The 22,480-nt window shown below is 40.3% G+C and overlaps 2 protein-coding genes across 2 annotated transcripts in view; both read left to right on the top strand.

The window, feature by feature from the left end:
* Positions 1-10,635, top strand: part of MONOS_6577 (uncharacterized protein) — a gene marked incomplete at its 5' end in the record, with an annotated part of 16,109 nt that extends 5,474 nt beyond the window's left edge. Inside the window, one exon of the mRNA XM_067876818.1 lies at positions 1-10,635. This exon is cut by the window's left edge and continues 5,474 nt beyond it. Within this exon, the coding sequence (XP_067720476.1) occupies positions 1-10,189 (10,189 nt within the window). The 3' untranslated portion in view covers positions 10,190-10,635.
* A 376-nt stretch (positions 10,636-11,011) lies between these two features.
* On the top strand, positions 11,012-21,162 carry MONOS_6578 (uncharacterized protein; the record flags this gene model as incomplete). The annotated part of the gene is made up of 4 exons (XM_067876819.1): positions 11,012-11,182; positions 11,243-11,751; positions 11,810-12,498; positions 12,936-21,162. Exons 1-4 carry the CDS (start codon positions 11,110-11,112, stop codon positions 21,160-21,162), a joined length of 9,498 nt encoding a protein of 3,165 aa, XP_067720475.1. The 5' UTR covers positions 11,012-11,109.
* Between the last annotated feature and the right edge of the window lie 1,318 nt (positions 21,163-22,480).

The raw sequence follows: 22,480 nt of genomic DNA, 5'->3' as shown, positions 1-22,480 counted from the left end.
CTCTTCTTCCTCCTCTTCTTCTTCCACAATGATCCAAAGATATTCTTCATTCCATCGCCTTCCTTCTCATTCTGATTATCCTTTTCGCCCTGTCTCCCCTTCTCTCTTCTTGTTCCCCCGCCAATCACAAAACAACCCTCCTCCTCTCCCTCCTCCTCCACAATCCATTCCTTCTTCTTCATCATCCTCTTCCTCTTCTGCTTCTCCTTCTCCTTCTCTTCTCTTTCCTTCTTCTTCTTCTTCTTCCTCTTCCTCCTCTTCCATCTTCCCTGCCCTCTGCATCCAAATGGAGTTGTGTTCTTCTCAAACTCTTCGCACTTGGATTGATTCTCGCCCTTCTTTTCTTCCTTCTTTCGACTTCATCGCAAAACTGTCTGAAGTCTTCACCCCTTTCTCTTCTGCGTCCAATGACGCGTTTCCGAAGTCTCCTTCTTCGCAGTTCAATCCAAACATCCCTGCTACGTCCCCTTCTGCTTCTGCTTCGCCTTCTTCTTCTTCTTCTTCTTTTAATTCTTCTTTTCCTTCTTCTTCCTCCTCAACAAAGCATGTATCAGCTCCTTCATTCCATTCAGTTGGTCCTTCGTCTCCCTCTTCTTTTCCTTCTTCTTCTTCTTCCTCCTCCTCCTCTTCTTCTTTCCACCCCTCTGCCTCTTTATGCTCCCTCCTCCTCTCCCTCCTCCTCACACTCCAGACATTTCGTGATCATGTTGCTTATTTCTTGTTCATCCAAATTCTTTTTGCTCTTTCGCATTTGCATAGCAGAGGCATCGTACACAACGATTTAACGCCACAAAACGTGTTTTTGATTGAAAAAGGGAACGAGAGGGAGAAGGAGAAGAGGAGGGAGAGGAGGGAGATGGAGATTGAGAGAGAAAGAGAAAGGGAAAGGGAAAGAGGAGGAAGGGTTGAAGAAGGAGAAGAAGGAGAAAGAGAAAGAGAGAGAGAAAGAAGAGAAATGGAAGAAAGAGAGGCAATGAAGGAATTAACAGAAGAAAGGCAAGGAGGAGCACAGCTTGTGGTGAAGTTGGGAGATTTTGGGTTATCGACGATTTCATTGAATGATGGAGGGAGATGGAGTTTGTGGAAGGATATGGGGTTTGCGAGGGGGGAGGAGAAGGGGGAGAGAGAAGGAGGAGGAGAAAGAAAAGGAAGAGAAGGAGAAAGAGAAGAGGGAAGAAGAAGGAAGAGAAGAAAAAGTGAAAATAGAAGAGAAGAAGAAGCAAAAAGAGAGAAAGAGAAAGAGAAAGAAGGAAGAAGAGGAAGGAAGAAAGAAAATGCAAAAAAAGCAGGAAAAATCGATTCTTCACAATTATTTATGCATCGGAATTCTGACATGTTGTCAAATCATGTCAAAAGTTCCAAAATAGGCTCATCGAAACATACTCGTGCAAAACTTTCACACAAATCACAAAAGACGAAAAGAACAGAAAATGAGCAAGATTTCATTCATGAAGTGTTCCAGACATCACCTGGCTCTTCAATTTCTCCTTTTTCCTCTTCTCCCTCTCCGAATCCATCTTCCTCTTCTTCTTCTCGTTCTCTTTCTCCTCCTTCTCCACCTTCTCCTTCTTCTTCTTCTGGTTTGTCCCCTCTTTCATTGTCATCCTCTGATGGCATTTTCACTTCTTTGTATGCTTCTCCCGAGCTTCGTGAGTGGATGCGTATTTTTGAGCGGAAGAAAGGAAGAGAAAGAAACCAGCTGAACAAAGGAGAGGAGAAACGATTGAGAACAAAGGAGAAAATGATGAAGCAGAGAAACAGCAAGAGGGAGAAGAAGATTATGAGGAGGAAAAAAAGACAAGAAGGAAGTTCATCATCATCATCTTCTTCCTCTTCCTCCTCCTCTTCTTCTTCACTTTCTCCTTCTTTTGTCTTGAAACCTGCCTCTTCTTCTATCATCACACCTCATTTTGTCCCGTTTCACTCACGCCCTTATCCAAAAGCTCATCTCACTGAATACGACAGCTCTGCTTCTTCTCCTGAGTCTATACACATTCTGGCTAATTCTTCTTCTTCTTCTCATTCTTCTTCTTCTTCCTCCTCCTCCTCCTCTTCTTCTTCTTCTCATTTCAATCATCGTTCAAATTCAATCGATTCTTCTTCTCGTTCTCATTCATCTCGTTCCTCCTCCTCCTCCTCTTCTTCCTCTTCCTCTTCTCCTCTTTTTGATCGTCCCTTCATCCAATCACACAGCCCACCTGCTCCTGTTCTGTCAAGTCGACACTCAAAACATAGATCATCTGCTAATACTCCTTCAAAGACAACTTCTTCTTCTTCTTCTTCTTCTTCTTCTTCTTCTTCTTCTTCTTCTTCTTCTTCTTCTTCTTCTTCTTCTCATTCTTCTTCTTCTTCCTCTTCTTCCTCTTCTTCCTCCTCCTTCCCTCCCCCTATCCCCACAGCTGTCCCCACAGCCGTTCTCCCTCCCCCCATCACCCCTGCCTCTGACATCTTCTCCCTCGGCATCATCCTTTTCGAGCTCCTCACCCCGTTCTCCACTCGAATGGAGCGCATAAATGAAATCAAGCAACTCACACAAACACAAAAATTGAGCCCGCATTTCATTCGGTTGCATCCCTTAGCTGCTTCCATCATCCCTTCTATGATACACCCAAATCCTCTGAAACGTCCCACTGCTTCTCAGCTTCTTTCTGTGTTTTTGAATCACATCAAACTCGTTTCTTACTCAAGAATGATGAAACACGGCCTTTTGCCGGCAAAAATCGAGTCTTCGCTGCAGTTTGGGCCGATGAGCAGTGGAGGAGGTGAACAAGACTCAGTATTTTCTTCTTCTTTTGGATCTTCTTCTTCTTCTTCTACTTTATTCTCTTCTTCTTTGTCTTCTTCTTTTGCTTCTGCTTCTGCTACTGGTTCATCATCATCATCCTCCTCCTCCTCATCTTCTTCTTCTTCTCTTGTATATAAAACTCCTCTTTCTCCCTTCTCTTCAAATAGAACCATTCAACAAAACGCTAAAAACACCACAAAATCCAAAATCCCCCCTAAAACTGAGTTTTCCACTCCAATTTCTAAAAAATCATTGCCTTCTTCTTCTTCTTCTTCCTCCTCCTCCTCTTCCTCCTCCTCTTCTTCCTCCTCTTCCTCCTCCTCTTCTTCCTCTTCTTCTGCTATTCCTTTCTCTTCCACCAGCCCCTTCATCCTCCCCTTCCATCGCACAATGTCTGCTGAGTCTTATTCTTCTCTTTCTTCCTCTCCTTCCCTCTCTGCTGACACATCCACTGCTTCTGTTGCTAACCAATCTCCTCTTTGCATTTCGTCTTCTTCGCCTTCGTCATCATCTTCCTCTTCTTCTTCTTCCTCCTCCTCTTCTTCTTTGAATTCTTCTTTGAATTCAATTTGTTCCTCTTCTTCCTTCCCCTCCTCTTCTATTTCAAACCCTTCTTCTTCTTCTTCCTCTTCCTCTTCCTCTTCTTCCTCTTCCTCTTCCTCCTCTTCCCCCTCTTCTTCCATTTCTCTTCTCCCTCACAGTTCCTATTCTGCTTCTCAGCCTTCTTCCCTCACTCCTTCCTCTCTCCCTCGTCTTCGCTCTCAACCAAATAGCACAAACATCAGTTTCTCTAATAATAATAATAATAATAATAATAATAATAATAAACGCTTAAAAGATAACAAAACAGAGAAAAACAGAATTTTTAATAGAAAATTAGAGAAGAATGAAAGGGGAATAACAAATGAGATAAATGGAATAAACAATGATGTAACACAAATAAAAGGCAAATTTTTGAATGAAAACGAAATTCAACGCAAAAATGATGGATTAAATGGATTAAATGAAGAAAGTGAAAAGAACAACAAAATAAACAAAATGTTAAATAGTCACAAAGCTCAAAGGCTTCTTCTCTTTGATCGCTCTGATATTTCATCTGGAAACGTAATCGACCATAATTTTCATCAAAACTCGAATTCATTGGTTATCTTAGAAGATGATTCTAAAGAGATTTCTATGCCTTCTTCTTTGACTTCTTCGACTTCTTCTTTTTCTTCCTTTTATTCTCCTCCTTCTCCTGTTGTTTTCCCTCCTCCTTCACATTCTTCTTCTTTCTCTTCTTCTTCCTCCTCCTCCTCTTCTTCTTTCTTTTCTACTTTTTCTCCACTCAACCCTACTCCAATCATCCAAGAGGAAGAAGAAGAAGAAGAAGAGAAAGAAGAAGAAAGAAAAGAGAAAGGAAAAGAAGGAAAAAGAGGGGAAAAGGGGGAAAAGGGGGAAAAAGGAGAAAAAGAAAGGGAAGAAGAAGAAGAAGAATTTACTGAGCCTTCCTTCAGCCGCCCTCTTCTTTCTGTTATTGACACGCCTGTTGATTCGTGTGTCTCTTCGCTTCTTTCTTTCGCTTCTTCACAGCAGTCAACACCTTCTGTGGTTATTACAGATGTCGATGATGATGAGGAGGAGGAGGAGGAGGAAGAAGAAGAAGAAGAAGAAGAAGAAGAAGAAGAAAACGATGATAATGACGGAGGAGTTCGAAAGATTTGTACTAATGGAGAAAATACAACAAATAAAGATTCAAGTGTTTGTGAAGGAGACAACCAAAGAAAAGGAAGATCAACAAAGTTAGCCAGCAATTCCAATGAAATCCATTCTAAAGTTCTTCACAAACCAACAAAATGTCGTCATTTGACCAAAAAAGGCAGCAAAATACAAAGCAAAATCGAGTTTGTGACAGTCAAAATCGAAGAAAACGATGAAGACGAAGAAGCGAAATTTGAGCAAGCCAAACAAAAAATCATAATTTCTGAAGAAGAAGAAGAAGAAAGAGGAGGAGGAAGAGGAGGAGAAAAAGAAGAAGAAGAAAACAATCCAAAAAGCATAAGTCATCGTCCTCATTCAACACAGTTTCCCTATTTTTTCAAAGAACCAATGAACAAATTGGTAAATTCCTTTAACACAGACAATAATATCAGCAATAACAATAACAACAGCAATAGAACCGCACAATTCCATGTTCCTCCTGTTAGACCGATTCCTTGTTATCCTTCTGACAACCATACTTCGCCTGCGTCTGCTCATACACCCACAACCACACCTCCTTCTGTGTCTTCTGCTGCTTCTTCTTCAATTGCTTCGATTGCTTCGATTGCTTCGATTGCTTCTTCTTCCACTGCTGCTGTTGTGAATGATTCTAAATCTTCTTCTTCTTCTTCCTCTTCCTTTTCCTCCTCCTCCTCCTCCTCATCATCATCATCATCATCATCATCTTCTTCTTCTTCTTCTTCCTCATCATCATCATCTTCTTCTTTAGCAGATCAGCAATACACCAAAGCTAACAAAGTAACCTCAATCATTCCATTCCACTCGCTTGAAACGACTTCCATTGAATTCAATCCTAATCATCATCAAAATGAATCTCTGTATCAAAGAAATATCAATTCCAAAGAAGGAAAAGAAGGAAAAGAAGAAGGAAGAGAAGAAGTGACTGCAATGCCAAACCCAATAAATTCTGCAACACACTTAGACATCAGCACAAAAGATGCTATAAATGCAAATCTCCTTCACGTTCAGCCAAATCCTTCATCATCATCGTCTTCTTCTTCTTCTTCAGATTTTTCCTCCTCCTCCTCCTCTTCTTCTTCTTCTTCTTCTTCTTCTTTCTCTTCTTCTTCTTCTGCCATCTCTTCTCTTCTTTCCCTTCTTCCGCATCATCCCATCCCTTCCCCTTCTCATCTTCCCATCCATCAAAGTCAACCTTCTTCTCCTTCTTCTTCTCCCTCTCCTTCTCCTTCTCCTCCTTTCTCTCCTTTTTATTCTCCTTCATATTCTTCTTCTTCTTCTTCTTCCATTTCTTCTTCTGCTTATTCTTCTTCTCCCTCTTCCTCTTCATCTTTTCCTCCTTATTCATATTCTCCTTTATCTCCAACTTCTTCTTCCGAAGCATTGTTCAAAAAAGATTTAAACAAAACATACAATTTGAACGCTTGTTCATCATCAACATCTTCTTCTTCAACTTCTTCTTCCTCCTCTTCTTCCTCTTCTTCCTCCACCTCCTCTTCCTCTGACACCGACTCTTTGCTCTCCCATCCTCCTCTTGTTGCCCTTCCTTCCACTCAACAAAGAACTTCCTATTCAATTCCTCGTTCTGCTTCTGCGTCTGGCGTGCTACAGCAGAATTCATCACATTTCTATTCTATTTCTCCGATTTCTCCGATTTCTCCGGTTTCTCCGGTTTCTCCGGTTTCTCAATTTGGACAAATTACGACGACTGATGCAAGTCAACTCATGAATGATAATTTCAATGATAATGCCGAAGGGATTGAAAGAGAAAGAGAAAGAGAAAAAGGAAGAGGAAGCGAAATTTTTTATCAACAGCCACAATTCTCAAATGAAACATCTCACAAAAGTGAAGTCATTGATACTCAGTCCAAAGGAATGCTAACACAATTGGGAGGATCAGAAGATGACAATGGCACAGCCAATAAAATTGTTCTGTACAAAACATCATCTCCTCCTCTTCCTCCTCCTCCTTTTTCATCAAACATTGGCACAGCAAATTTCTCAGAGAGCAATAGAGAACAAGAGGAAAGCAATCTTTGTCCAGTTCCATATCCCATGCTATATCCATCATCATCTTCTTCCTCTTCTTCCTCTTCTTCTTCTTCCTCCAACTCCAACTCCAACTCCCCCCATTCCTTAGCTGTTCCCCGCAGCTACTCCACTCCAGGCATGCTCACCCAGTCAATGATCGATGCCTTCGATCCAAACAGACACCAGCTCTGCGAAGAAGGAAAAGACAGAGGAAACTTCACCCTCACCCCTCTTGTTCCTCTTACTCCTCTTCCTTCTCTTACCCCTCTTTCCTCTCTCACCCCTCTCACCCCTCTTCCTCCTCATTCTTCTCTTCCTCCTCTCCTTCCTCTCAGCCCTGTTGTCCATGAAATGAGGACAGAAGGAAATAACAGCTTTTCTATTGGGCCGGCACCGCTGGGGGCGGCTTTTGCATCTCCTCAGTCAAAAACGAGGAAATTGAATGCTTCAATAGGACAAAATGTAACAGATGGTTTGAATTCGTCTTCGTTATCTTCTTCATCATCATCATCCTCCTCCTCCTCTTCTTCTTCTTCTGTTAATTCTTCTTCTTCCACCAATTGCATTGACAGTTCCGATATCTCAACTCCGCTGCATAATCCAACTCTTCGCAATGATATACTCTCAAACACATTTCCTCCTCTTCTCAAAAACCTCCCTCTCTCCCCCGCCGCCTCGCCCAGCACTCACTCCAGCCTCCCTTCCTTCTCCTCTCTTCCTTCTCTATCTGATCTCCACACTTCTTCCTCTTCCTCTTCTACCTCTTCCTCTTCTCCTTCTCCCTCTCCTTCCTCCTCTTCCAATTCCTCCTCCACCCCTGCCCTCTCCATTGCTGCTGACTCACTCAGCGCTTTCCCTTCCTCACACTCAAAATACCCTCCTCTTCTCCCTCAAAACTCAGACACCTGCCTCTCCTCCCACATTCTCCACACTCCGGACTCACAAACCCCTCTACCCCACTCATCTTCAGACGTTTCTTCTCTTTCCTCTCTCCATTCGCAGCAGTCTTCGATCGTGTTGTATTCACCCCAGCAGAAGAGAAGGCAAGGGTTGCAGATGCAGAACAGACTGGCTTCTTTGTATGCTTCCTCGCTTTCGATCCCATCATCAGCTTCCGTTTCTTCATTGAATACAATCAATTCTGCTGCTTCTTCATCTTCATCTTCCTCTTCCTCCTCCTCCTCTTCTTCTTCTTCCAATGCTTATGCTTCCTCCCTTGTTTTCCCCTCTCAGCTCACTCCACTTTTAGGCTCTCCCTCTCATTCCTTCAGCAACACATCCAATTCTTCTTCTTCCTCTTCCTCTTCCTCCTCTTCCTCTTCCTCTTCTGCTGCTGCTTCTTCAGCCACTCTTCGAATCTTCCACGATCTTCTTCGCTATTCCCCTTTATCTCCCTCTCTCTCCTTCTCTCATCCCTCCGAGCAGTTCTCCCTCGCTGCATTCGCACTCAACTCCCTCACTCTCTTCATTTCTCAGTTCTGCTCGCGATTTCTGATGACGTTTGCTCCGCTGGACTTTCATGACTCATCAAGCTGGCAATCTTTCATCTCTTCTTCATCTTGCTCCTCGTGTTTCAATTCGAATTCTTCCTCTTCTTCTTCCTCCTCTTCTTCTTCTTCGAATCTTTCATCTTCCTCTTCCTCTTCTTCCTCTTCCTCTTCTCCTATGTCTGTTTTTGCAAATGCAGAAGGTTTTACGTTGCCTCCTTTTGCACCTTTACGAACATCCTCTCCTTCTCCTTCTCCTGCCTCTTCTTCTTCCCCCGCCTCCTCCTCCTCTTCCTCCTCTTCTGCTTCTGCTTCAGCATTCTTCTCTTCTCCGTTCCCTTCCTCCTTCCCTCCATTAACTTCTTCTTCCTCTTCCTCTTCTTCCTCCTTCTCCTCTTCTTCTTCTTCCCATCGCTCCTTCACTGTCACTCAATCAATGCTGAACAAACTCGTCCGCCCAATCAAGCTCACCTACAACCTCTTCGTCATCTTCTCCAAGGAATCTCTTCAAGAAGTCTCTTTCACTCTTCCTTCTTCTCTGCCTTTGTCTTTCTTATTTGATCCATTCCAGTTCATGTTTTTCCCTCCTCCACAGCCAACAGCTGTTCGCAAGTTGCTTTCGTTTCCTCCTGCTGCTTCAAAAGATGCACAGGACTTGAATAATCTTTATCCACTGTTTGTTCAGTTTCCTTCTTCTTCTTCTTCCAATTCTTCTTCTAATTCTTCCTCTTCCTCCTCCTCCTCCTCCTCTTCTTCTTCTGCCATCACCCGCTCCAACTCCCTCGCTCTGACTGATGGAAGCACCACAGAAATTGCAGACTCAGCTTCATCGTCTTCTGCCTCTTCCTCTCTGAAACGAGTGAAATTCCAGCCAGCCACAGCACTTTCCATGGCACGTCGCAACACATCCTCTTCGCTCCTCCACGATCTTCACAGCGGAAGAAGAGAAAAACAGTTTTCAAATCAGTTTACTAATCAGTTTCCAAATCAGTTTCCCAATCAGTTTTCTAATCAATTTTCCAATCGGACAACTAAACACTCACCTTTATCAGAGCATCGGCTGCCCAACCGGCGCTCTTCTTCAGCGCTGGTGCCTTCGCTAGCTTCCCTCAGCGATTCGATGGCTTTTGCAGATTTGGGAGAAGAAAGAAGGAACAATTCGTTCATTGATCCGAATAGTGTGAGGCAGTTGAGCCATCAGAACGGAGCAGGGTTGGCTCGAAAAGAGAAGAAAAACAGTGAAATGTCAAAAAATGACATGAATTTGCAGAATTTGGGGCAAAAAGGCAAAACACACGAAAACGCACTAAATTTCAATACAAGTGGTTTGAATGGCGTTTGTGAAGGCAGTTTTTCAAATGAACAAAGCAATACAAGAAAAGAGAGTGGAAGCAAACATCTTTCACTGAATTCCTCTTTCCCATGTCAAAATGCTGCGTCAGATGCCTCATCTTCCCATTTATTGACAAAAGTCAATCATTCAGCTGGTTATATACCTTCCTCTGCTAACATATTGATGACATGCCCTTCATGCAAGCATACATTTGTAAGCTCATGCAAAATAAAGTTATGTCAAAAGCTGGATGCTTCCGCTGTTTCTTCGATTCCATCTTCATCATTATCATCTTCTTCTTCATTTTCTCCATCATCATCATTATCATCTTCTTCTCCGTCATCATCATCATTTTCTTCTTCTTCTTCTTCTTCTTCAAACAACCCAACTTTCTCAAATTCATCAGTTTCTACCACTTCTTCAAGTGAAAAAAGGATCAAAACTGTGTTTCATCCTCCTGTTCCGTATTATTCGTGTGGAGAAGCCATTCAAATATTGGCTGAAGAGCAGATGTTTGCGCTTTTGAACACTCTCCACTGCAACCAAGCAGAATTTAGAGGATGTGCTTCTTCTTCTTCTTCTTCTTCTTCTTCTTCGACTTCTTCTTCGACTTCATCATCATCATCATCATCTGCTTCTATTGATGCTGTAAAAGATAAGCTTAACAATAGCAAAGATTCTCAAAACATCGAAAACGAGAAGAATTTGGCAACTTCAGAGAAAAATAACAATGAAAGGCAAAACAGGTCTTTATTTGAGCAGCTAAATGATAGCACAAATCTCCCTTCTTTTCTCAATTGTGGTCCTTTTTCTAATGTGATTGGAAAAAAATAAAATAAAAAAATAAAAATAAAAATAAAAATGATAAAATAGGAAAATGGAGTTATATAGGGTAATTATAGAAGAATAGAGGAGTCATTCTTTTTTGATTGTTTTCAAAATCGAAAATTAGGTTTGATGAATTTTTATTGAAAAATTAAAATGAAAATAAATATTTCCTTTTTTAATTTTATTTTATTTTATTTTATTTTTTTCTCATGCTGAAGAGCGGTTATTCTTGCGTAAAAGCAAACAAATATTCGAAACCGCAATGAAGATTTTTTATTTGGCTTGTTTTCAATTTCATTGGATATTCTTTAGAATATTTTTTTTTCAACCAAAATAGTTTTTCTTAAAACATTTTTGTTTTGTGTTTTTTTTTCAACTTCGCAAATAATTTAAAATTGCCAATAAATTTTTTAATTAGTTTTCTCATTTCAGATTTATTTTAAAGATTTGGTTTGACAGGTCCTTTTTGAAAGCTTTCTTTCATTCAAGTAATAATCAAATAATATTTCCCAAAGAAAATGCATGGAAAAAGAATTTCCTTGCTTTTGTTTTCAGAATATTGTTTGTCAACGTTTTTATTTCATTTTATTTTTCTCATTTTGAATTAATTTCTCAAACTCGAGTCAAAAAATGATTTCGACAGAAATTTTTATTATTAGTTTTTTTGTTTCTCCAAAAAAATGAATTTTACCAACAAACTCAAAATATTTTCAAAGAATGACTGTCCTTTGTGGATAAGATAGTTTAATGAGACAATTATTATTTTCTTGGAAAGGATTATCCTTCAAATCTTAAAAATTTTATTTTGCAAAAAATAAAACCCATTAAATAATAATTGATAATTGATTGGAAAGAATTTTTTATAATTATTTTGAGTTTTGAACTTATTTCAAATTTTAATATCTGCTTCATTTAACTAATCAGCAATGAGCGTGCATTTTATTGCAGGTAATGAAGCAATTTTGGAGAAGAAAATATCGTTGAGAGAACGCTTTACAGGTATGTTTTTACACCTTTTTTCAAATGAGTCATTTAATCTGATTTTTGATTTACTTGTAGAAATGTTTGCAGAACTTAAAAGCTGCGATTCTGCTGGAAAAAAAGCAAAAATTGAAGAAATAAACAGCTTGATTAAAGAAATGAATCGAAAGGAATTGGATAGTATTCTAACTGTGACGGTGTTCAACGAGATAGATGACATGATTGAAGAAAAGAAATTATCATTGGAATGCACAATTATGATGCTGAAGTGCGTTGGCTTTTGTGAAGCATTGAAGGGAATGATGAATAATAATTTTAAAAACTCTTCTCTGGGGAAAAGATTCAAAGAAATGATCGCTAAAACAGAAAAAAAGGAAAAGGAATATGGTAAAAATCTTCTTGTTGATATTTGCGAATGTTATCTACTGCTTCTTAAATTTGATTTTAAAAGCGGAAGTCCACAAGAATTATTTTCTACTTGTATTCCATGCCTATTCCAAGTTGCCATGAACGCAGGGGAAAACCATAAAACGCAAACAGAAGTGGAAATGGCATTGGTGGCATTGAATAATATCAGCCATTTCAAAGTTTGACAATTTCTTTTTTTATTGATTAACTAATTATTTTCTCTTTTCTTTTTAATAGTATGTAGATAAAGCATTGTATTTGCCCAAGATCAAAAATATCATCAATCAACATCAACAGCATCATAATCTGACTCTTCTTGCTTGCCAATCTGCTTGGGAGTTTTTATTGAACTGTTTTGAATGGGATGAAGCATTAGAAAAACTGGTGAGTGTGGAGTTGAATTTTGTGAAAGAAATGAAAAAAGAATTGGATGAACTGGAAGCATTAGTGGATGGTCAAAGCAAAGCAAAAAGAGGAAATGATGTTTTTCTAATCAAAAGATGGCTCTCTACACTTGAAGCCTTTTTTTACCGCTGCAAACCGAAAGGAAGTTTGGCTGATTTGTATGAATGTGTTGTGAGATTTTGCAGGGCAGCGCGAGGATGTGAAGAAGAGCAGTACCATCAGTGTCTTCTTGCTTTGAATGGAATGCAATTCGCAGAAAATTCACATTGGAACGATTTGCTGAGGGGAGGTGTTGTTGATTTCTTTGCGGAAGAAATACAACAACCGACTCTGAGAAACGGAATTATGAAACATTGCGCGAATTTCTTTGAGAAGCTGAAAAGGGCGCTTAACTTGGAAGTAAAAGACAAAAAAGCCAAAAAGATGCAGAAGATGATAAGAAGAGAGACATTTGATAAACTTGAAGAGGAAGGATACGAAGATATTATTGAAAGCTTTACAGTCCCAAATGCAAAGGGAATGTTTAATTTGCCTCGTTTCATTTCGTTATGAGCTTTTTGTTTTTTCTTTTAAAAAAAACCGAGTGTTTAATTTCATATCACATTTTTCCTCGATAGATAAATGAATTTTATGATTTTTAGTTTATTGTTGTATGCAAAAGGAATTGAATTTTGATTAATGTTAAATTTATTCAACAATTATTCATTATAACATTGACTTTTCTAGTTATAATTTAATTTTTTTGAGTATGATTTCTTTTGGTTCGACGTAATTGCTAAATAACTTTCTTATCTTATCTTATTTTTTTTCTCAAAAAAGCATTCAAAAAAACTTATTGCATCAAAGATTTTTACATATTTTAATATTTGTAAAAAAGCTGACACTTCTCTTTGTCAATCTGAAATCTTAAACCATTTTTTAAATATTGATCAAAACTCATAATACATTTTTATTCAAGATCCAATATTGTTTTGCGTGGCAAAGAGAGAGCTAGATTCATGATTTTAAGAAGTTTTAGTGTCTTTATAATTATTCGCACTCTATTCTGCAAAGAAGGTATCAGTTGGAAAGGAGATGGATTCGAAAAAGTCGATTTTCAAGATAATAACATTGAACGCCTTGGAGACGATAGTGATACAAACAAAAATGAACCATACTTGCACATAGTGAATGCAATCAATATGGTGAATGCTAAAGAGGTAAAAGTTATGGATTCATCAAGCTGGTCACCAAAAGCAGAAAAAAGCATAAAACAATTGCCAGTGGATGAAGAGAGGAAATTCGATCATAACTCTGTTGCTTTCGCACTCAATGATGGCAGGAATGAGTGGAGCTGGATTAGAAGTAGGATGATGGTTCTGAACTCATCGTTGGCTGTTGAACGAATAATAATTGTCCAAAAAAACGCATCTACCATTTCTGTGAGGAATGAATTGTCCACATTATCTGTAAGCGATTGCATAATGAGTGTGGTTGCAGAGACTGAATTATCTCCTTTTGAGTGCGCAGGAGGAACAATTAGAATGACGAATATTTCATTCCAAAGGACTTTTCCGAAGCAGGCGTGTCCATCTCTTGTTTCAGCAAACACCTGCACGATGTCTTTGGCAGGAAATGTTCATGTTTTTAGCTGCACATTTTCGTCATTTTGTGCTTCGTCTGTGAATCCGTTCATTGGTGATCTGAATTTGTCATTTGCTTTGGCTTCTTTTTGCAGCTTCCACAATGTGTCTGTTCATAGCAGCAACAAAAACTTGCCACAAAAGCATTCTTTGCAAGAGAGCAAAATCGAAGGATGCACAGTCACCGATTGTGTTTGTCCAATTTATGGTGTTCTCATCTCTGGCTCTTGTGGATGTGGTTTCAGCTCCTCGAACACTTCTTTCATTCGTTCGAGAAACACCATTTCTCATCAGAACTACACGAATAAGGCCCAATCGTTTTCAGATGGGGAAATCAAGTTCGAAGATTGCAACTTCGCTGAATGCAGCGCTGCTAATGGTGGTGCAATTGCAGTTTGCGAAAGTGCCAAGCTCACTGTTGAGAAATGCACATTTTCCGAATGCACCGATACATACAATGATCAATATGGATATGGGGGTGCGATTTTTAGCAATGGAAGTGATTGCTACATTGAAAATTCAATATTTAATAGTTGCAGAGGAACGGGAGCACAATCAATCGGAGGAGCATTTGCTCATATTACAAGTAATTTTACTTTTATTTTTGACTGTTCTTTTGAAAATTGTTCAGCAGCTTATGGAGGAAGTGTTGCATGGCATCTTGTTGGAAGTGGATCAATTTACGACTCTGTCTTCGAAAACAGCAGAGCACTCAAATGTTATGCTGGAACTGTATTTCTTCAAAATCAAATTCTTGATTTTGTAATGTCAAATTGCTATTTATTCAAAGGAGATGCTAAAATTGGTGCAGGAGGATTTGACACGTCCGGTAATAATTACAATGTATGTGAAAAAATCCAGTTTTGCTTGTTTGAAAACAATACAGTGCAGAAATCGACACATGCAGCAGATATTTATATTGGAAAGGGATTTAGCTTGAAAAATACAATTCAGATACAGCATAGCTTTACGCTTTCAACAGCTCCAAGAAAAGTCGTGCAATGCAGTGAATACGCAGGGGATTGTGAAGATAGAGGTATTGCATATGACTCATATCTACCAACCCCCCAGCCAGAAATACACATCAGCAATTCTGGAGGCAATGGGATCACTTGTGGAGGAACAGGTTCAGAATGCCGAACGGTGGAATATGGAGTGACAAGATGGAGAGAGCAACTAAACCAAAGTGTGTATGTGAATGGGGAAGAATTCAAAGAAGACATGATTGACATCGACTGGAGAAATATCATTCTCAGCGGAGCAGAGAACAATGCATCAGCAATAAAGTGTCGCGAAGCCTCATCAACAGAATGTTTGATCTACATTGGGAATGGTTCGCTGAATGCAAAGAGGATTCAATTTGTTTGTGTATTCAATCGATCTGCAATTGCAATTGGCTCATCTGGTTCAATTAGGTTGGAACTGTGCAGTTTCACAAAAAGCTCCCAATCAGCACAGCAATCAATAAAATCCCTGATTCATGTTGAAGAAGGTTCGTTGACGATGAAATTCGTGAATGTCTCTGGATTTGGATTTTCGCAAGGCTGTGCAATTGCTATATCAGATTGCAAAACTGTCTCTCTTGCTAATGCTTCTTTCTGGGATATTGAGAGTAAGCAGAATGGCGGATGCCTGAAAACAGTGTGGAGCAAAGGGTTTGAGGATGGCTGCGATGCTTCAATAAACGAATGCACTTTTGAGCATTGCATTGTTTCTGGTGATGGAAATGGAGGTGGTGCGCTGTTCCTCTCGCTACCAAACACTTGTTCAACAACAATTTCTGGTTGTTCCTTCGAAGAATGCGAGGCGCCTTTTGATTCGCAGGAGGGATTTGGAGGAGGGATCTTTCTGAATCTTGAGCACTCCGATGCTGCGTTTGCAATCACAACTCCTACTTTTTCATCAGAAAAGCCGAATAAAGCGAAGAACGGAAACGACTTGTTTGTTCAATCGCCCGACCTGAAGGAATCGATCACGAACGAAACTCTTCCTTTTGCCTATGCTCTCGGACATAGCTCCTTTGATGATATGTGTGGGTTCCATGGAAATGATCACGAGCATTCGATTCCGTTGGTTCTGTTCCTGGAGGAAATTGGAAGCACAATCCATGCGGGAAGTGAGGATGGAGCTGATACTGTGGTGTGTGGGTTCTCTGATTATCCGTGCCAGTCTGTTGATTATTGCGTGAAAAGACTGGCAGAATTGGATGTGAAGACAATTGCTGTTATTGACTCATCAACAATCAAAAACGAAATGGATCTGCATAATTTGGATTTGAAATCATCAAACACTTCAAAAGCCGAAATGACTTGTGCCAAGTCTCTGAATACTTTGACTGGAAAGGTGATGGCAGCTACAGGGAATGTATCCATCGAGTTAATCCGGTTTTTGCTTCCATCTTCGTTTGATGCTGAGATAGAAACGTTGATATTCTTGTCTTCCGAGAGCAACATGTCACTGACAAAGTGTGCATTTGAGATGCAGCAGGGCGAGGTCAGCCAGATAAGTTACTGGCTGGTTCAAATCTGTGGAGGGATACTCAATATCGATGACTTCCTGTTAAGTTCGGCGAATCTTCAGCATGCGCCCGTCGCAGTGAGCGAGAGCACAGCCAGTACTCCCGCAACGGTTATTTCATTGAATGTGAAAAATGCAGAAATTGGCGATCAGGCTCTCGTCTGCGTGGTTCCATCGTCAACATCCAAACTATTGAACGATGGTGAAACGAGCAACAAGGCTATCTTTCTTACACAATGCTCTTTTGAAGGGATAGATAATGACAATGCAAACAACGCTCTGTTGATGTCATCCTCAATTTCAAGCCATGTTGAGTGCTTGCACTGGAATGTTACGAATGTCAAAGGCACCCAGAGCATGGAGGGAGGCGCGATGAAAATTGTTGTCGAAGCTCAAGGGCAATTTACGATGGAAAACGCCACATTCACAAAATGCTGCGCTGAAAGTGAAACAGGTGGAAAAGGAGGAGGGGTCTATTTCGACTGCTCGGCTTCCAACACATTCTCCTTCCAGCAGATGGCTTTCGATCAGTGCTCTGCAAAGCACGGGAAAAACATGTTCTTTCTCTCGTCAGACCTGAACGTTTCCATCACAAAACAGACATTGGCATTTGAAGTGAGTGAGACAGCAAGCGATACATATCTGTTTATCGGAAGCGACTCCACAAAAACAAACTTCGATCTGTGCAGATTTCTGATTGGATTTGCTTCTCAGGAAATCCATCTCAGCAAGAACAGCGGGTGGGATGTCCTCCGGTGTGGGAGTGGAGAAGAGCCATGTGCAACAATGGAGTATGGGCAGAAGCATTTTCGTGCTTTGGAAGATCCAGCGCAACAAAACATGAACACTTTCGTAATCATCGAAGAAGCACAGGTGAACAGCGAGGTTGACATTTCAAACGTAACTGTGACTTCAGTTGATGTCAAGTCTCACCCTTCCCTGACTTTTGGAGCAGCCATTTCGCCTCAGGCAGGAAAGGAAGAAGAAAGCGATTCTGTGCTGGTGAACACCGGAACATGCACCCTTGCTAGCATTGAGATCTGCTGCGGGGATGGATCTGAATGGAAGCAGACAAAACTCATAAGCACTACTGGCAGCTCCTTTGCTGCTCAAGGCTGCTCCTTCACCAGCGCTTCTGAGGCAGCCATTCCTTATTGTGTTGTTGCCTGCCTGTTTGGAACGTGCGAATTATCATCCTGCTCGATCCAATCCATCAAAGCCGAAAGACACATTCTGATGGTATCACATGACAGCAGCATTGACTTGACAAATGTTTCAATGAACAACATGGAACTGATGGGTAAAAGCATTATATCAGCGTTAGCGCAAACTGAGTTGCGAGGCGAGCCACAGGAATTAAATGAAGGAAGCAGTTCAACAGTTCGGCTGAAATGCTGCACACTCTATTCGCTTCTCCAAAGTGCACCATCTGAGCCGTCCATCATCAGCTGCACTGGCAGCGAGCCTTGCAGCGTGTCTGTGCAAAACACATCGATGAAAAACTGTGGAAGCAGCGAAAGCGAGAAAGGTGGAGGAATGATCATGAGCCTAAGCGAAGGAGGCTTTTTTGAGTGCAGTTTTTCAGCTATCTCTGGATGTTTCTGCTCTGCAACTGGAAGAGGAGGCGCTATATTCCTGGATTGCTCTTTGATCACAAGTGATGGCCTGCTTCCTTTCCTGCTGAAAAACACCACGTTCATGGAGAATAAAGCATTTGTGGGAAGAGACGTGTATGTGAAATGCGCGAATGTCAAAACTCAAATAGGTGCCGAGCTGTTCGAGCTCGATTTCAGAGCACCGTTTGTTCGGGAGTTTGCTGTGTGGGGATGTACAGCACCCGACTATGGCGACGAGCAAGATCTGTTGCTGCTTGTTGTTGTGTATCGGAGCGAGACGATATTCGCATCATCTTCATCCAACAACTCCTCCGATTCACGCCAGTGCGGTGGAATAAGCGAACCTTGCATTTCCTTGAATGTTGCTCTGCCCCACATCATTCCTTCAGCTTACAGCAATTTGCTGATTGACAAAAGCGCTGAAGTGACAGGGGAAGCAAGAGCTCGCGATGTGACGATCAAGTCGCTGGAGCAGGAAAGCGACAAAGGGGTGCTCCTCCTGAACTGCTCCGTCGAGAGCAATACAGACAGTCTTGTTACGTGCTCGTCGAATGTGAAAATGGAATTTCTAACATTTTTGTTTGGAAGCGCTTTTTTTTCTTCGCATTCCAGCTTGTTATCGCTGACTGATGGCAACTTGTCTATTTCAGACGCAGCATTTACCCAAGAAGATTCGACTGGAAACTCTGAAATGAAATTGAACTGCTCCATCATTCTCGTGGAGAATGGCAGGCTATCGATTAACGGGTGCACTTTTACTTGCCTTCGTCTCAGTTCTTCGTGCGTGGTAGCAAGAGGCGGACAATATTGCTTGTTAATGGAACTGAACATTTCTGATGTGAATTCTGGAAATCTATTTGATTTTCGCAATCTGGCAAACCTGTCCATGCAGCAATTGCTTGTTTCCAGCTGCATGTTTGATCGATCCGCTCTCATCCTTCGGAACTGCAAAGACTCCCTTCAACAGAACATTCAGATGAGAGGCATTCAGTGCGGATCAAACATGATTGTGCTTTCCTCAGATGGTTCAGGAGGCCATTCAAACATCAGGTGCAGCAACCTGGAATTCGACGATACACACGTTTCAAAGGAATCTTTGCTTTCTGTAGAATGCGAAGAGGCAAATGTCGAAATGAATTTCTTGGCCATTTCCAACGCGATGCTTATGGAAGGATGTGCAGTGAACGTGAAATCAAATGACTCAGAATTCAGGTTAAAGCAGTCTTCATTTCAAAACATAACCAGAAATTCGTTTGGCCCGTGCTGTTTGGCCGCTTCTTCTTCGGCTTTATCTTCGTCTTTATTGGTAGAATTGGAGAACTACACCAACCAAAAATGCATCTCGTCCTCAGAAAAGGGAAGAATTGCTGCTCTGACAGATTTATCGGATGTTTGCTTATCTTTGTGTGCATTTGATGGAGCAGCAAGCACGCAAGAGTTGAGATCCAACAAAGAATCATTAGAAGAGCTGTGTCGGTGGAATGGGTCGATGATTGATCTTCAAAATTGTTCCGGGTTAATGAAGGATTCGACGCTGACAAATTCAGAAAATGGAGGGCTTTCCTTATCAGGTGGAAGTGTGGAGATATATGACGGGAGATTTGAGAATAATAATCCATCAATAGCGAATTATGGATCGGCAAGGCGGAATGTTTTGTGCGAAAACTCAGCAAAATTGAAGGTTGAGAGTTTGAAGGGAGGAGATGGAGTGAAAGACAACACCTCGCTATGGATATTGGAAGAAGGATGCACACTGGAAGGAATAGCAAAAGAAAGAGCATCTCCACTTTTCATCCCGAAGGTGGAGAGTGTGTCATCAGAAAAGTCAGGGGAGAAGGTAAATCTTGTGTTCAGAGGATCGATTCTCCTTCCTTGTAACCTGTCATTCAAGACAGTTATTGCTATTGGAGATGAAGAGGTGGTTGAGAAATATTTGTTTGATGAAAGTGATTTCATATCAGAGGAAGAGGTGCATGGGTCTGTTCCTGTCAAGACATTTGAAGGGGTGGCAAGTGAAGCAGAAGTGAGGGCGTGCATTTTATTTGGAAAAGCTGATTTGCCATCAGCCACTGATTCATTTATTCTGAAGAACAGAAGCAATTCTGAGCCAAATGGAGAAGGAAATCTTGTTGAGGGAGGAAAAGAAGGAAGATCATCTTGGGCTGCAATAATTGCGATAATATTTGTTGTTTTGTTTTTGATTGTTCTTATTGTTGCAGTTGTTCTGGCGGTTCGATGGAAGGAGGCAAAGAATGAAGCGGAAGATCTGAGAGAGATTGCGAACGATAACATCAGAAAGGATCCGAAGGCATTTGAAATGGTGACGATGGAGATGTCACCTGAGGAGCAGTGGAGAAGAGCAGAGAGGGAAGCTGAAAAGAAAAATGATGAGAGGATGAAGAAGAGAATATATGAGACGAACATGGAACATTCAGAGTCATCAGAGCATTTGCTGAGTGAAAGTGGATCGACTGAATACATTCTTGGGCGCGATTCAGATAAGATTCCTGATTGGGCATTGGAAAAGGTTGAAGAAGAAGAGACAAGGAAAAGAACACCTTCACCATCCATTTCATCCATCTCGTCGACTTCAACGACAGATACAGATTCTTCTTTTATATGCGGAGAAGATTTGTGTCCAACAACCTCATCGATGTCGAATCTGGTGGATGCCATGGCCTGTTCGTCTCCTCATGAGAAGCTGATCGTGGATTTGAGGGATTCATTGTTCATGCTGCTGCACGGAAGGAATGCGAAGAAAGAGATGGCGATTGGCACTCTTCAGGAGCGGGAAGTCTCGGCTGCTCAGATCCTGTTCTGGGTGGTCAATTTGGCACTCCACTCGTTTGACGAAATGGAAAACCCACTCCAATCACTTATCAATCTGAGTCCGCACATTGTGCTGTTTTCGGAGCACATGGTCATCTGCATTGCATTGCACTCTGATTGTTCCTCAGACTCTGACACTTCATCCGTCTCTTCATCAACGGTTGTGACATCTGCAAGTGCTGATGATGATGACGACGACGACAGAGATTCTCTGCCGTCATCAGCGTTTGAGGATGATGAAGACAACAGGAAGGAATGCATGCGATGGAAGGCGCCGGAGCTGCTGATGAACAAGAAGATGGATGCAACAAAGGAGTCTGTGGTGTTCTCGATTGGGATGATGCTGTGGGAATGCTTAACGCTTCAGATCCCATTTGAAGAATACGAGGCTGAGACAGCAGGACAGAAAATAGTCAATGGAGAAAGGCCAAATGTGGACGCTGTGAAGGAATCGGATCTTGCAGAAACAGCGGAGGGGTGCTGGGCAGGCGAAAGTGAAGCTAGGCTGAGCATTGTTGAACTGAAGAGAGTGTTTATTCAGCACTTCCCGAAAGAGGCAGTGGTTTTGACAATGTCAGATGCAATCGACTTTGCAACATAAAGCGGTGGGGTGAAAATGGAAGGTCAGTGATGGAAAGAGAATGAGGATGATCAGAAGAAGAGTTTGATAAGGTGCTGTAAAATGAGGAAATAAGGATTGAAATTAAAGGGTTGTTCTGGCTGATAGAGTATTTTTTGGAAATTGATAAAATGAGTTAGTCAGTAATTGAAAATGTATTGTGCGTGGTTTGAGTATCGCCAATACTTGTAATTCAAATGTTTGTATCTTTTTATTGCTTTTTTGATTCATTCATGCATTTGCATTTCACGTTTTCTGTTATTACAAATCAATTATAATGTATCATAATTTGTTCTGTGTATTCAACTTTATTAATTTTCAGTTGATTGTGCTTTTGAGCACACTTGAGCATTTTTATTTCATCAGTCATTGTTTTACAAGATTTTTCTTTTTTGTTTTATATATCATCACCTGTTTGAAACACCACTTTGCGAGAATTGCCTCTTATTATTTCTTTTTTTGTTCTGTTTTTCCATTCATGCGTGCAATTCCAGAATGCTGCATTTTTCGTTTGAACACTATTTCTTTGATGTAGTTTACAATTATTGTTTTTCTAACATCATTAATTTTTAATCATTAAAATTTGTATCTTCTGAGTTTGAAATTTTACGTTGTTAACAATAAATATTTTTGAAATTGAAGAATTTAATGAAACACTTTTTGATTATGTTCTATAAGTGAAATGAATGAAACTCTTATTATAAATTAGTGAAACTGATTGATCTTTCTCTTTAGCATTTTGTAATTCTTTTACTGAATTCAATCTTGTTTGAGTTTTAATCTTTTTTTCTCAATGGACAATTTGACAAATAGTATTTCTTCACTTTTCCACAATTGTTTCATAATTATTGTAAAGAAAAAGTGATTAATTTGAACTCGAACAAAAGTCTGATTTCAAAAAGGATTAGCTATTAAAAAAGAAGTTTTATTTATCTGGGTAATAATTATTGAAATCATATTTTTCCTGTCAAAATTTTCTGTTTGAATATGCGTTACCAATATTTTTCAATGAACACTTCAATGTGAAAACACTGTTGTATTTCATATCTGCTTTCATATTCATATCAAACTTTAACTAGTGTTATTATTCTGAAACATTTATTATCTTAAAGAACATAATTTCGAAATTAACGAATTTCCTTTCAAAAAACAATTCCCCGAAAAAAGTTATGATTTCAGAAACAATCACCCATCTTGTCCTTTTTAAATTAAAAAAACAAAGAAAGAAAAAAGTGGGTAATGTTAATGGAAAATCCATTTCAAAATTTCATTATGTTGTGAGTAATTCCAAAAAATAATT

This window comes from Monocercomonoides exilis (assembly GCF_001643675.1).
Source record: "Monocercomonoides exilis strain PA203 chromosome Unknown scaffold53-602328, whole genome shotgun sequence".
NCBI classification, from domain to species: Eukaryota; Preaxostyla; order Oxymonadida; family Polymastigidae; genus Monocercomonoides; species Monocercomonoides exilis.
Note: the sequence above shows the minus strand (reverse complement) of the source record. Positions and strands in the feature narration are given on the sequence as shown.